Source organism: Chelon labrosus, assembly GCF_963514085.1.
Source record: "Chelon labrosus genome assembly, chromosome: 12".
NCBI lineage: Eukaryota > Metazoa > Chordata > Actinopteri > Mugiliformes > Mugilidae > Chelon > Chelon labrosus.
In genome coordinates this window covers 14,415,332-14,431,380 of record NC_140345.1, presented here as the reverse complement: position 1 = coordinate 14,431,380, position 16,049 = coordinate 14,415,332, and the positions used below count along the sequence as shown (strand labels likewise).

At 39.6% G+C, this 16,049-nt stretch overlaps 4 protein-coding genes across 4 annotated transcripts; all 4 read left to right on the top strand.

Annotated features, from left to right (window-relative positions):
- Positions 1 to 1,564: 1,564 nt before the first annotated feature.
- LOC311497366 (trypsin-3-like) lies at positions 1,565 to 2,775 on the top strand (the record flags this gene model as incomplete). The annotated part of the gene is made up of 5 exons (XM_084557646.1): positions 1,565 to 1,604; positions 1,718 to 1,874; positions 1,957 to 2,214; positions 2,311 to 2,443; positions 2,531 to 2,775. 5 exons carry the CDS (start codon positions 1,565 to 1,567, stop codon positions 2,678 to 2,680), a joined length of 738 nt encoding a protein of 245 aa, XP_084413772.1. The 3' UTR covers positions 2,681 to 2,775.
- A 1,538-nt stretch (positions 2,776 to 4,313) lies between these two features.
- Positions 4,314 to 5,574, top strand: LOC311496524 (trypsin-3-like; the record flags this gene model as incomplete). Its single annotated transcript, XM_084556411.1, has 5 exons — positions 4,314 to 4,414; positions 4,508 to 4,684; positions 4,765 to 5,022; positions 5,119 to 5,251; positions 5,339 to 5,574. 5 exons carry the CDS (start codon positions 4,314 to 4,316, stop codon positions 5,486 to 5,488), a joined length of 819 nt encoding a protein of 272 aa, XP_084412537.1. The 3' UTR covers positions 5,489 to 5,574.
- A 5,246-nt stretch (positions 5,575 to 10,820) lies between these two features.
- On the top strand, positions 10,821 to 12,292 carry LOC311497597 (trypsin-3; the record flags this gene model as incomplete). Its single annotated transcript, XM_084557908.1, has 5 exons — positions 10,821 to 10,860; positions 10,963 to 11,119; positions 11,200 to 11,457; positions 11,554 to 11,686; positions 11,774 to 12,292. 5 exons carry the CDS (start codon positions 10,821 to 10,823, stop codon positions 11,921 to 11,923), a joined length of 738 nt encoding a protein of 245 aa, XP_084414034.1. The 3' UTR covers positions 11,924 to 12,292.
- A 2,483-nt stretch (positions 12,293 to 14,775) lies between these two features.
- On the top strand, positions 14,776 to 15,878 carry LOC311497364 (trypsin-3; the record flags this gene model as incomplete). Its single annotated transcript, XM_084557644.1, has 5 exons — positions 14,776 to 14,815; positions 14,918 to 15,074; positions 15,155 to 15,412; positions 15,509 to 15,641; positions 15,729 to 15,878. 5 exons carry the CDS (start codon positions 14,776 to 14,778, stop codon positions 15,876 to 15,878), a joined length of 738 nt encoding a protein of 245 aa, XP_084413770.1.
- Positions 15,879 to 16,049: the final 171 nt, after the last annotated feature.

Below are 16,049 nucleotides of genomic sequence, written 5' to 3'. Positions count from 1 at the left end.
ATAACTGCAAATTAGGCTTCTCTTGCTTGGTTAGGCATTATTTCAAGAATAAGGTTTAAATTAGGAACACAAGGAAGTCTAGGGGATAATATAAACTATCAAAAATAGAAGTTACCGTGTTTCTTCTCCACATTATGGTATCCCTTTTGCACTAGGCACTAAATACAGTAGTAATGTAGAACATCATATTCGAAGGTTAGAAAAAGATACATAGTAATACAACTTAACACACACAATCCTTCTAAACAAAGCCATTCATTCCTGTTTTTCATAAATGCAGTGTACGTGACCGGTGGTGTGACTAAATCTGACATTATCAATATGTTGTTCCCTTGTACTCCAGATGTGTTTTCACACAGGTTGTTCTGCGAGAAAAAAATAAGCTGTCCTTGGCCAGTCAGATAACAAGGGGTCAGGCCAGGTTTAAAAGCAGCTGCAGTGAAGCTGAGGTAACACCGAGGCTTGGACTCAATCCACCATGAAAGCTTTCCTTCTTCTAATGCTCTGCTCACTGTGGCATTTGACTAAATGAATGCAATATAACTAAACAAGGCATAACAATCAAACTTCTCAAAGTTGAAAGCAACAAAAAGGCCTATTATATCTACAGAAAGGTGTAATAAAAAAAAAATACATGGGTGGCACCAGCCGATAATGCTAGTGTGAATAAACAAAACGTTACCTACGTGAGGAGGTAGAGGGTACCCCAATCTGACTTTACCCCGCACCTTCCACCACAACTGACATAAATGGAAAGCTTAGGTCCACACGTCTAAATAACTAACGAGGCAGGTAACAGAAATCAAAGTAAGCAGCAATAAGCAGCTGTTTGATCAATGCAAGCAGCAAAGCAGCAGGGAGTAGAGCAAGCAAAGCAGAACAGCAGAGAGCGTTGATCCTCCGGCTGGGTCCCTTTTTATGTCGGCCCTGGGTCGTGATTGGACAATCTAAGGCTGAACCAACCAATCAGCAGGCACAACCAGACTTCCCCAAGTGGAATTAACACTTACAAAAACAAACAGGAGAGGGGGATAAAGAGAGGCAATATGTTTCCTCCTGTCCGGCATGTGGCACATTTATTAATATAAATTATTAACATATTTATAACACATCATTGTGAAGATTCAACCAAAGTCATGACATATATTTTAAAAAACAAGATGTGTACATAAGTTGATCTAGCTTACAGATCTATTTATTAAATGTCTTCAACAATGTACTGTATAGGGTAGATTGTTTTTGGAGTTTTAGCTTTTAATAATAAATGAAAAAACGCATGGTGTGAGATAATTAATGCAAGTGGATCATGTTCAGCTTAATAAAGACATAATATCGGACATGCCAAGTTTGGATGTTTATACTTAATCATCTCAGTACATCACCACCTCATCAGTTTGTTGGCAGTGGTTCTCCAGATGTGTTTTTACACACGTTACTTAAAGAGATAACGATAAAAAACCTACAAATGGGCGTCCTTGGCCAATCAGATAACGGTGAGACAGGGTGGGTTTAAAAGGAGCTGTAGTGGAGCTGAGCAGTCACCGAGGCTCGGACACAAACCACCATGAAGGCTTTCATTCTTCTGGCTCTGTTCGCTGTGGCATGTGAGTACGAGTCTTACTTTAATTAACATGAGTTGCATTGCTAAAATGGTACATATATCTATTCTAACACTGTGAGTAAAATCTGTATTCTTAACATTATCTCAACCAATCAGATGCCGCTCCCATTGAGGATGACAAAATCGTTGGAGGCTATGAGTGCAGGAAGCACTCTGTGGCCTACCAGGCCTCTCTGAACTCTGGCTACCACTTCTGTGGAGCCTCCCTGATCTCCAGCACCTGGGTGGTGTCTGCTGCTCACTGCTACAAGTCGTAAGTGCAAAGACATTATTCATTTTTCTTTATTTTTGTGTGTGTGTGTTACTTCATTTCTCTCATGTGTCTCTCTCTGCAGCCGCATCCAGGTGCGTCTTGGTGAGCACAACATTGCCGTCAACGAGGGAACCGAGCAGTTCATCAACTCTGCTAAGGTCATCCGCCACCCCAGATACAGCAGCCGTAACCTGGACAATGACATCATGCTGATCAAGCTGAGCAAGCCTGCCACCCTCAACAGCTACGTCCGCACCGTGTCCCTGCCCTCCAGCTGCGCTGGCGCCGGCACCCGCTGTCTGATCTCTGGATGGGGAAACACCCGTGCCTCTGGAAGTCAGTGAAAGTTTTCAGTCACATCTGGAGAAAAACATGGAGTACATGGTGTAGTTTGGGTGTTAATATAGATTATTTTTTGTACTTTCTATATAGGCAGCTACCCTGATCGTCTGATGTGCCTGGATGCCCCCATCCTGAGCGACAGCAGCTGCAAGAACTCCTACCCTGGACAGATCACCTCCAACATGTTCTGTGCTGGATTCCTGGAGGGAGGCAAGGACTCTTGCCAGGTATGATCTGAACCATGCTTCTTAAAGTGGACAAACCAAACTTCAGAACACCTCCACTCACACCTCTTCTTGTCCTTTCTCTGTCAGGGTGACTCTGGTGGCCCCGTGGTGTGCAATGGTCAGCTGCAGGGTGTTGTGTCCTGGGGTTATGGCTGTGCCCAGAGGAACAAGCCTGGAGTCTACGCCAAGGTCTGCAACTACAACTCCTGGATTCGCAGCACCATGTCCTCCAACTAAATGAATGATCCTCTGAATGTGCAGCATGTCATATGTGTTAAACCGATGAAAACTGTGCATTAAAATGTTTACAACATAGTGCCCAATAACACCGTGTACACTTTGTGAATTTGAGTTGAGTGTAATAAAAATCTTTTTGAAACACTTCTTTGACATTTCCATTGTTTTACCATAAATATCAGTTGCTGAGTCTTAAAGCACATTTACAAATTTTGATATGTAGCGTTAGACAATTTTCAGTAATGTATTTAAGATATACTGTTATGATGTTTATCTCCTTTTTAATTTTGATTATTAGAAGTTGCAACAAAGGGAAATTGTTGTTTAACAAAGCTGTCAAAATCCAAACAAGACAAAACACTATGGTACCATTCAAAGACAATCACGACACATTTGCGCCCAGGAAGTGCTAGCTAACTACATAAATATCCAGCGTTAGCTAACTGCTGATGCTAGCTTTAGCTAAAAGTGGGGATAACATTAGTTTTTGTTTCTTCCTTTGTTAATACCTGTAAATGAAAATGAAGTGATATTTTCCACATAATCCACCATAATTACATAAAGCAGGAGTTAAATGACAGAAAAGACAAAACAGTTAAATGTCAGCTAAGCTAGGTAGCTTAGCCGATCTGAGTAACAAGTCATCTTTTTGACTCCAGTGTATTTCATGTGATTTGGTGGTTAAGCGAGTATTAACTTTTTATCCCGTACTTCATATACTCAATTGTAAATTAATATATATTTATTTCTGTATAAATAGTGGATCAACATTGAAACACATGGACTATAAATAAAAGTCAAGCTAAAGCTAATTTCCTCAATAATATGAACAAGAACGCCAAAGCAGTTTACTAAAAGATTATACAAAAACAAAGTGCTGTATTTGGATTGTTTTTTACTTTTGTGTAGGTTTCATGGCTGTGATTTTAAAGGCAGCAGACTAAAACGCATGCAATTGAAACATCAATAAAAATGTAAATCTATATTTCTCTCAACTTCACTGCTTCTTCAGTTACTGTACATCCTGTTAGCGAAGAACTGGTATGGAGAACTGTTTGCCAAAGCTAATCAATATCAAATAATTCATAATATAATGTGTTACATTCATACTTTCTGTACATTTTGGAATTAGTAAATTTAGGTATTTGTCAAATATGAAGCATGTTTAAACTCTCATTTTAACATTATGAACACAAATGAGTTCTTTGACACAAACATTATCTCATTGTAAAGAATCAACCAAAGTCATGACATTTCTTTTAAAACACATGGATGTGTACGTAAGTGAAAGATCAGTATGATAGATTACAGATCTATTTCTTAAATGTCTTCAACAATGTACTGTGTAGGGGAGATTGTTTTTGGAGTTTTAGCTTTTAATAATAAATAAATGTCACACAATCTGAAAAAAGTAATGCAAATTAATCATGTTCAGCTTAATAAATACACAAAAACAGACTTGCTGAGTTTGGATGTTTATGCTTGTACATGTGGTGGGATCTCAGTAGATCACCACCTCATCAGTTTGTTGGCAATGGTTCTCCAGATGTGTTTTTACACACGTTACTTAAAGAGATAACGTTAAAAAAATAGAAATGGGCGTCCTTGGCCAATCAGATAACGATGGGATAGGATGGGTTTAAAAGGAGCTGTAGTGGAGCTGAGCAGTCACCGAGGCTCGGACACAAACCACCATGAAAGCTTTCATTCTTCTGGCTCTGTTCGCTGTGGCATGTGAGTACGAGTCTTACTTTAATTAACATGAGTTGCATTGCTAAAATGGTACATATATCGATTCTAACACTGTGAGTAAAATCTGTATTCTTAACATTATCTCAACCCATCAGATGCCGCTCCCATTGAGGATGACAAGATCGTTGGAGGCTATGAGTGCAGGAAGCACTCTGTGGCCTACCAGGTCTCTCTGAACTCTGGCTACCACTTCTGTGGAGCCTCCCTGATCTCCAGCACCTGGGTGGTGTCTGCTGCTCACTGCTACAAGTCGTAAGTGCAAAGACATTATTCATTTTTCTTTATTTTTGTGTGTGTGTTACTTCATTTCTCTCATGTGTCTCTCTCTGCAGTCGCATCCAGGTGCGTCTTGGTGAGCACAACATTGCCGTCAACGAGGGCACCGAGCAGTTCATCAACTCTGCTAAGGTCATCCGCCACCCCAGATACAGCAGCCGTAACCTGGACAATGACATCATGCTGATCAAGCTGAGCAAGCCTGCCACCCTCAACAGCTACGTCCGCACCGTGTCCCTGCCCTCCAGCTGCGCTGGCGCCGGCACAAAGTGTCTGATCTCTGGATGGGGAAACACCCGTGCCTCTGGAAGTCAGTGAAAGTTTTCAGTCACATCTGGAGAAAAACATGGAGTACATGGTGTAGTATGGGTGTTAATATAGATTATTTTTTGTACTTTCTATATAGGCAGCTACCCTGATCGTCTGATGTGCCTGGATGCCCCCATCCTGAGCGACAGCAGCTGCAAGAACTCCTACCCTGGACAGATCACCTCCAACATGTTCTGTGCTGGATTCCTGGAGGGAGGCAAGGACTCTTGCCAGGTATGATCTGAACTATGCTTCTTAAAGTGGACAAACCAAACTTCAGAACACCTCCACTCATACCTCTTCTTGTCCTTTCTCTGTCAGGGTGACTCTGGTGGCCCCGTGGTGTGCAATGGTCAGCTGCAGGGTGTTGTGTCCTGGGGTTATGGCTGTGCCCAGAGGAACAAGCCTGGTGTCTACGCCAAGGTCTGCAACTACAACTCCTGGATTCGCAGCACCATGTCCTCCAACTAAATGAATGATCCTCTGAATGTGCAGCATGTCATATGTGTTAAACCGATGAAAACTGTGCATTAATATGTTTACAACATAGTGCCCAATAACACCGTGTACACTTTGTGAATTTGAGTTGAGTGTAATAAAAATCTTTTTGAAACACTTCTGTTCTTTGACATTTCCATTGTTTTACCATAAATATCAGTTGCTGAGACTTAAAGCACATTTACAAATTTTGATATGTATAGCTAGAAAGTTTTCAGTAACGTATTTAGGATACACTGTTATGATGTTTATCTACTATTTAATTTTGATTATTAGAAGTTGCAACAAAGTGGAGTTGTTGTTTAACAAAGCTGTCAAAATCCAAACAAGACAAAACACTATGGTACCATTTAAAGACAATAACGACACATTTGCGCCCAGGAAGCGCTAGCTAACAACATAAATATCCAGTGTTAGCTAACTGCTGATGCTAGCTTTAGCTAAAAGTGGGGATAACATTAGTTTTTGTTTCTTCCTTTGTTAATACCTGTAAATAAGAATGAAGTAATATTTTCCACATAATCCACCATAATCAAATAAAGCAGGAGTTAAATGACGGAAAAGACAAAACAGTTAAATGTCAGCTAAGCTAGGTTGCTTAGCCGATCTGAGTAACATGTAATCTTTTTGATTCCAGTGTATTTCATGTGGTTAAGCTAGCATTAACTTTTTATGGAGGTGCAAATCAACATCACAAAATGTGAAGCACTTTTGCAAAGCTTGAGACATTCATTCATTCATTCATTCATTCATTCATTTTCTATACGCGGTTATTCCTGTTAAGGGTCGCGGGGGTCTGCTGGAGCCTATCCCAGCTGTAATCAGGCGAGAGGCAGGGGTACACCCTGGACAGAGCTTGAGACAAATTTACTTTTTAGAAAACATTTTCCATATCATAAAACAAAATTACATGGCCATAGCACATTCACAAGACCCGAAACAAATTTACATTTCAGAAAACAAATTGACAAGACGCGAAACACTTTTACAAGTCCCGAAAAATTCACAAATTTACAAGGCTTAGATTCTAAAAATGTTGTTTGTTCTTTGTTGCTGTTGTCACTGGCGTACCTAAATGTGCAGTTGCTTTTGTTAAAGAGGTTTTTATAATGTTAAAGTATGTAAATGTGTTTTCTCAGTTGTTTTAGAGCCACTATTCTCAAACTGTGGTCTGTTTATGAATTATGAAAAAACAAACAAGTATTTCAAGAGGTTTTGTTGTCTATAATACAAAAATGTAATTAATGCTCGTTACTTTGCTTTATTTTTTATTCATATATTTCCCACTTTGAAATAATGAAGCTGTGGGTGACAAATTCAGCATAGGGTGAACTGAATTGCGGCCATGGTGCCGTTCCCTGAGCCGCAGTCAGTCCTCAGTCTCATGGGAATGAGCACACATGACAGAAAATGATGAGCGATCACGAAAAACAAAACCGCGTTACGCGTTTCATGTGTTTGCCACAAAACGGGGACAACATCACTAGATTGCTGTCCATCAACGGCAATAACAACTCGCATTGACCGCTCCCGTTATCACTTCCTGTTCAACGCCAGAGTTGGTACGTTCTCTTTCCGGTTGATGATTGATATTTGTACATTTGTTTCAGGAATTGTAAAAGTGTTTCACGTCTTGTTAAATTGTTTTCTGAAATATAAATTTGTCTCAAGCTTTGTAAAGGTGTTTCACAATTTGCAATGTTGATTTGCACCTCTCAGCCACTTTATATACTTCATATAGTCAACTGTAAATTCATATATATTTATTTCTGTATATATAGTGGATCAACACTGAAACACTTGCATTGTAAATAAAAGTCAAGCTAAAGTTAACTTCCTCACTTAAGTTAATATGAACAAGAAAGCCAAAGCAGTTTACTAGATTATACAAAAACAAAGTGCTGTATTTGGATTGTTTTACTTTTGTGTACACTGTAAACAATTTTCCTGTAAAATAACAGTAAAGAGCTGGCAGCACAGACGCCAGCAGTATACCGTTATTTTAACGGTATTTAAACGTAAAATACTTTACGGTATTAGTCTGTAAACCATAAAAACAGTATATTCCTGTATTTCTATAATTTACAGTAAAGAGCTGGCAGCAAAGACGCCAGCAATATACTGTAATTTTACAGTAGTAGTCTGTAAACCAGACATACAGTATATTTCTGTATTCATACTGTTATTATACAGTCTATTACAGTAAAAAATAAATGCTGCATATTTCTGTGATTATTTGGAAATTAAAATAATATTTTGTTTAGGTTGTTACTTTGTAGACAGTGCCTGTCTACAGTAAACAAACAATTTCAACCTGACCCTAAGCCTGGATTCAAGTGTCTCTCCACTGAAAAAATTAAAAACTTGGATCAACTTAAAAAAATTGAGGTAATCGATCACACGAAATATCTGACATTAACTCAAAGCAAATAATTTTATTTCGTTTAACCTGAAAAGTTTAACTCCATGCAACCACTAATTAAAGGTTGGGGCAATCTAATTGTTTTCAGGTTGGAGCAAACTAATTATTTTAGGTTGGAGCATAACTATTTTAGGTTGTCTCAAATAAAAAAGTAATGGTTGTCATTATTTGAAATGTATAGTAAATCAAATTTTAAAAAATTGCTTTCAATACATTTTGATCAGTGACTACTCAGAACACTTTCCTTAAGAACACATTCATATTTATTGTTCCATAAATTGACAACACTGAACATGTGTTTAAAATCTATTTAGATAAACAGTCTTCTTCAGCTGAACACCAGAAACGAGACTATTGATGTCATCAGAAGACAAATCATGGAGCTGCAATAGTAGCTCAACTCCTAAGACATCATGCCAGGACATACATTTTCTTATTCAGATGTAAGCCTTATTATCAACTAAACACAAAAGCTGTTGCAACTGAGGGCAACTCATTCAGGACCTCTGTTCCTTCGATGACAGTCTTAATGTCTTTGTGTGGATAGAGAGGATCCTCTTTCTCAGTGATAAAGATCGCCATTGTTTGCTCCAGCTCTTCAACCTCATTTTCCTGCATTAAAAAGAAAGAAGAAGAAAAAAAAGACATGTTATTGTTTCAGAAATCTCCAGATTTCATGTTAGATCATAATATCCTTATGACACTGTAAATAGAACTTACCACAAGCAATGATCACTGGCAGGACCTTCCAAATGCACATGGTTGCACAGCAGAAACACGACTGATTAGTGGCTGCTTCCCTTAAGTTGAAAGAGAATACATTATTTAGTTTTTAAGTTAGCCATCAAGTGTGTTAGCTACTAACATGATGCACAAATTACCCAACTTTTAACATAAACAGATATACTTTATTTTATGATTTTAGGGAAGCTGGCTAACATTTTGGTACTTTTCTACCACATGTAAATTCAGTGTAGCATATTAACATTACCAGCAAGAACTAGCTGGGCCTTGTAATATTATGGCTGATAAATACTGAACACAAGATAATTAGGAGGGTGAATAAAATATCACAGATGTCCTTATGCTATTGACAGCAGAAATAACCATCAGTCAAGTTTGCAGCTTGAACCTGGGGATTAACTAACGTTACCACATGTCAAGTGTCAAAAACGCAACAACAACAAAACACTTTGGAGCGTTAACCCCCTTCCTGACAAGCTAGCATGTCATGGTTGGTACTATCTTCAATAGCTTTAACACAGAGCACTTTAAGACAGTAATGTTGGCTCTTCGCGCCACTGTTAACAATTAAAAACACTAAGCAGAGCAAACGCATTTTAAGGTACGAACATAACATTAGCTGTAACGTTAACTAACTTAAACGTGGTAGCTACCATCAATGCCGCCACAAAATAACATTACGTTTACAAATGATTGCTTTTATTTCTCAGTTAGCTAGCGAACTGTGATAACATAACCCACCCACGACCAGAGGACGGCTAATGTAAGTTAACTTTATAGTTTGAATGAAGAATGCTAAAGTTAGCGCTAGCTTAACGTTAGCATTTATAAACTATCGAGCGGGAGTGCTGAGATTACGGCCAGAGTCAAGGCCAGTCAGGTATACTTGGAAACAAACGTTAACGGTAGACAAAGTTCAATGTTTTTACCTTACCAGTATCATTGTTGCTCATTGTGGTCTTCTGTGTCGCAGCCTGGATCGAGGGTCTGTTGGAGTGAACCGACCGCCGCCCACTGATTGTTCAGTGACGGACGTTTTTTTTAACTCCTTTATTTGGACGTAAACAGGTCAGAGAGCGGGATCTCAAACTCAACAATGCGCTTGTGCAAATCATGCTTAATCAAAAAATACTGTAGTGTGCTGTAATTTAAAACATCACCATACTGTTTGGGGCCTCTGTCCTGTTGCTCCAAGTTAAGCAGCCCACAATGCATTGCTGACTACAGTACTAAGCTGTTTAACACGAAAACAGTATTTTAATGTTGAAAATTGGCTGTAAATTTACAGCAATTGCTTACAGTGTAGGTTTTATGGCTGTGATTTTAAGGGTAGCAGAATAAAACACATGCAACTGAAGCATTAACTAAAATGTAAATCTATATTTCTCTCAACTTCACTGCTTCTGCAGTTACTGTACTTCCAATTAGCAAAGCACTGGTATGGAGTATTGTTTGCCAAGGCTAATCAATATCACCTTCTGTAACCGCTTGTCCTGTGAAGGGTCACAGGGGGGGTGGAGAATATCCCAGCTGTCATCAGGTGAGAGGTGGGGTACACCCTGGACAGGTCAGTTTATCGCAGCTTTAGGTATTTGTTAAATATGAAGCATGTTTAAACTCTCATTTTAACATTATGAACACAAATGAGTTCTTTGACACAAACATTATCTCCTTGTAAAGAATCAACCAAAGTCATGACATTTCTTTTAAAACACATATTTGTACGTGAGGTGAAGATCAGTATGATAGATTACAGATCTATTTCTTAAATGTCTTCAACAATGTACTGTATAGGGGAGATTGTTTTTGGAGTTTTAGCTTTTAATAATAAATAAATGTCGCAGAATCTGACATAATTAATGCAAATGAATAATGTTCAGCTTAATAAATACATAAAAACAGACTTGCTGAGTTTGGATGTTTATGCTTATACATGTGGTGGGATCTCAGTAGATCACCACCTCATCAGTTTGTTGGCAATGGTTCTCCAGATGTGTTTTTACACACGTTACTTAAAGAGATAACGTTAAAAAAATAGAAATGGGCGTCCTTGGCCAATCAGATAACGATGGGATAGGATGGGTTTAAAAGGAGCTGCAGTGGAGCTGAGCAGTCACCGAGGCTCGGACACAAACCACCATGAAGTCTTTCATTCTTCTGGCTCTGTTCGCTGTGGCATGTGAGTACGAGTCTTACTTTAATTAACATGATTTGCATTGCTAAAATGGTACATATATCTATTCTAACAATCTGTATTCTTAACATTATCTTAACCCATCAGATGCCGCTCCCATTGAGGATGACAAGATCGTTGGAGGCTATGAGTGCAGGAAGCACTCTGTGGCCTACCAGGCCTCTCTGAACTCTGGCTACCACTTCTGTGGAGGCTCCCTGATCTCCAGCACCTGGGTGGTGTCTGCTGCTCACTGCTACAAGTCGTAAGTGCAAAGACATTATTCATTTTTCTTTATTTTTGTGTGTGTGTTACTTCATTCCTCTCATGTGTCTCTCTCTGCAGCCGCATCCAGGTGCGTCTTGGTGAGCACAACATTGCCGTCAACGAGGGCACCGAGCAGTTCATCAACTCTGCTAAGGTCATCCGCCACCCCAGATATAGCAGCCGTAACCTGGACAATGACATCATGCTGATCAAGCTGAGCAAGCCTGCCACCCTCAACAGCTATGTCCGCACCGTGTCCCTGCCCTCCAGCTGCGCTGGCGCCGGCACCCGCTGTCTGATCTCTGGATGGGGAAACACCCGTGCCTCTGGAAGTCAGTGAAAGTTTTCAGTCACATCTGGAGAAAAACATGGAGTACATGGTGTAGTATGGGTGTTAATATAGATTATTTTTTGTACTTTCTATATAGGCAGCTACCCTGATCGTCTGATGTGCCTGGATGCCCCCATCCTGAGCGACAGCAGCTGCAAGAACTCCTACCCTGGACAGATCACCTCCAACATGTTCTGTGCTGGATTCCTGGAGGGAGGCAAGGACTCTTGCCAGGTATGATCTGAACCATGCTTCTTAAAGTGGACAAACCAAACTTCAGAACACCTCCACTCACACCTCTTCTTGTCCTTTCTCTGTCAGGGTGACTCTGGTGGCCCCGTGGTGTGCAATGGTCAGCTGCAGGGTGTTGTGTCCTGGGGTTATGGCTGTGCCCAGAGGAACAAGCCTGGAGTCTACGCCAAGGTCTGCAACTACAACTCCTGGATTCGCAGCACCATGTCCTCCAACTAAATGAATGATCCTCTGAATGTGCAGCATGTCATATGTGTTAAACCAATGAAAACTGTACATTAAAATGTTTACAACATAGTGCCCAATAACACCGTGTACACTTTGTGAATTTGAGTTGAGTGTAATAAAAATCTTTTTGAAACACTTCTTTGACATTTCCATTGTTTTTCCATAAATATCAGTTGCTGAGACTTACAGCACATTTACAAATTTTGATATGTATAGCTAGAAAGTTTTCAGTAACGAATTTAGGATACACTGTTATGATGTTTATCTACTATTTAATTTTGATTATTAGAAGTTGCAACAAAGTGAAGTTGTTGTTTAACAAAGCTGTCAAAATCCAAACAAGACAAAACACTATGGTACCATTTAAAGACAATAACGACACATTTGCGCAACAGGAAGCTCGCTAGCTAACAACATAAATATCCAGTGTTAGCTAACTGCTGATGCTAGCTTTAGCTAAAAGTGGGGATAAGATCAGCTTTTGTTTCTTCCTTTGTTAATACCTGTAAATAAAAAGAAATGACGGAAAAAACAAAACAGTTAAATGTCAGCTAAGCTAGGTACCTTAGCTGATCTGAGTAACATGTCATCTTTGACTCCAGTGTATTTCATGTGGTTAAGCTAGCATTAACTTTTTATGGAGGTGCAAATCAACATCACAAAATGTGAAACACTTTTGCAAAGCTTGAGACAAATTTACTTTTTAGAAAACATTTTTACATATCATAAAACAAAATTACATGGCCATAGCACATTTACAAGACCCGAAACAAATTTACATTTCAGAAAACAAATTGACAAGACGCGAAACACTTTTACAAATGCTGAAACAGATTTACAAGTGGCGAAACCCTTTCACAAGTCCCGAAAAAAATTTACAAATATCAACCATCAACCATCAACCGGAAAGGGAACGTACCAACTCTGAGGTTGAACCGGAAGTGACAACAGGAGCGGCCAATAGGAGTTGTTGTCGTCGTTGATGGACAGCGATCGAGAGATGTTTTGCCCGTTTTGTGGCAAACACAAGATGCGTAACCTGGCATTTTTTAGAGCTTGGATTCTAAACATGTTGTTTGTTCTTTGTTGCTGTTATCACTGGCGTACCTAAATGTGCAATTGTTTTTGTTAAAGAGGTTTTTATAATGTTAAAGTATGTAAACGTGTTTTCTCAGTTGTTTTAGGTCCACAATTATCAAACTGTGGTCTTATTGAGAGTTTGTTCAATATAATACAAAAATCTATTTAATGCTCGTTACTTTGCTTTATTTTTTATTCATATAATTCCCACTTTGAAATAATAAAGCTGTGGGTGAACTGAATTGCGGCCATGGTGCCGTTCCCTGAGCCGCAGTCAGTCCTCACAGTCTCATGGGAATGAGCACAAATGACAGAAAATGATGAGAGATCACGAAAAACAAAGCCACGTTACGCGTTTCATGTGTTTGCCACAAAACGGGGACAACATCACTCGATTGCTGACCATCAACAATAACAACTCGCATTGACCGCTCCCGTTATCACTTCCTGTTCAACGCCAGAGTTGGTACATTCCCTTTCCGGTTGATGATTGATATTTGTACATTTGTTTCGGGAATTGTAAAAGTGTTTCACGTCTTGTTAAATTGTTTTCTGAAATGTAAATTTGTTTTGGGACTTGTAAGTGTGTTATGGCCATGTAATTTTGTTTTATGATATGTAAAAATGTTTTCTGAAATGTAAATTTGTCTCAAGCTTTGTAAAAGTGTTTCACAACTTGTAATGTTGATTTGCACCTCTCAGCCACTTCATTTATTTCATATAGTCAATTGTAAATTCATATATATTTATTTCTGTATATATAGTGGATCAACACTGAAACACTTGCATTGTAAATAAAAGTCAAGCTAAAGTTAACTTCCTCACTTAAGTTAATATGAACAAGAAAGCCAAAGCAGTTTACTAGATTATACAAAAACAAAGTGCTGTATTTGGATTGTTTTACTTTTGTGTAGGTTTTATGGCTGTGATTTTAAGGGTAGCAGAATAAGACACATGCAACTGAAGCATTAACAAAAATGTAAATCTATATTTCTCTCAACTTCACTGCTTCTGCAGTTACTGTACTTCTCATTAGCAAAGCACTGGTATGGGGTATTGTTTGCCAAGGCTAATCAATATCACCTTCTGTAACCGCTTGTCCTGTGAAGGGTCACAGGGGGGCTGGAGAATATCCCAGCTGTCATCAGGTGAGAGGTGGGGTACACCCTGGACAGGTCGCCAGTTTATCGCAGCTTTAGGTATTTGTTAAATTATGAAGCATGTTTAAACTCTTGTTTTAATATTATGAACACAAATTAGTAACACAATAACACAAACATTATCTCATTGTAAAGAATCAACCAAAGTCATGACATTTCTTTTAAAACACATGGATGTGTAAAAGAGGTGAAGATCAGTATGATAGATTACAGATCTATTTCTTGTCTTCAACAATGTAATGTATAGGGGAGATTGTTTTTGGAGTTTTAGCTTTTAATAATAAATGAATATCGCACAATCTGAAATAAGTAACGCAAATACATAATGTTCAGCTTAATAAATACTTACCAAATAAATAAAAACAGACTTGCTGAGTTTGGATGTTTATGCTTATACATGTGGTGGGATCTCAGTAGATCACCACCTCATCAGTTTGTTGGCAGTGGTTCTCCAGATGTGTTTTTACACACGTTACTTAAAGAGATAACGTTAAAAAAATAGAAATGGGCGTCCTTGGCCAATCAGATAACGATGGGATAGGATGGGTTTAAAAGGAGCTGCAGTGGAGCTGAGCAGTCACCGAGGCTCGGACACAAACCACCATGAAGTCTTTCATTCTTCTGGCTCTGTTCGCTGTGGCATGTGAGTACGAGTCTTACTTTAATTAACATGAGTTGCATTGCTAAAATGGTACATATATCTATTCTAACAATCTGTATTCTTAACATTATCTTAACCCATCAGATGCCGCTCCCATTGAGGATGACAAGATCGTTGGAGGCTATGAGTGCAGGAAGCACTCTGTGGCCTACCAGGCCTCTCTGAACTCTGGCTACCACTTCTGTGGAGGCTCCCTGATCTCCAGCACCTGGGTGGTGTCTGCTGCTCACTGCTACAAGTCGTAAGTGCAAAGACATTATTCATTTTTCTTTATTTTTGTGTGTGTGTTACTTCATTCCTCTCATGTGTCTCTCTCTGCAGCCGCATCCAGGTGCGTCTTGGTGAGCACAACATTGCCGTCAACGAGGGCACCGAGCAGTTCATCAACTCTGCTAAGGTCATCCGCCACCCCAGATACAGCAGCCGTAACCTGGACAATGACATCATGCTGATCAAGCTGAGCAAGCCTGCCACCCTCAACAGCTATGTCCGCACCGTGTCCCTGCCCTCCAGCTGCGCTGGCGCCGGCACCCGCTGTCTGATCTCTGGATGGGGAAACACCCGTGCCTCTGGAAGTCAGTGAAAGTTTTCAGTCACATCTGGAGAAAAACATGGAGTACATGGTGTAGTATGGGTGTTAATATAGATTATTTTTTGTACTTTCTATATAGGCAGCTACCCTGATCGTCTGATGTGCCTGGATGCCCCCATCCTGAGCGACAGCAGCTGCAAGAACTCCTACCCTGGACAGATCACCTCCAACATGTTCTGTGCTGGATTCCTGGAGGGAGGCAAGGACTCTTGCCAGGTATGATCTGAACTATGCTTCTTAAAGTGGACAAACCAAACTTCAGAACACCTCCACTCACACCTCTTCTTGTCCTTTCTCTGTCAGGGTGACTCTGGTGGCCCCGTGGTGTGCAATGGTCAGCTGCAGGGTGTTGTGTCCTGGGGTTATGGCTGTGCCCAGAGGAACAAGCCTGGAGTCTACGCCAAGGTCTGCAACTACAACTCCTGGATTCGCAGCACCATGTCCTCCAACTAAAGTCCCTTTAAAGCCATTTGTTGTGAGACAGAAAAGTGCACATCTATTTAATAAATAAATAAATAGAAAAAAATACTACATAATCCATTTGTCTTCTTGCAGATCACTGAACATTATTTTAAAACTCATCATGTCTCAGTATAAAAACACACCACAGCAGCTCTTACGCAC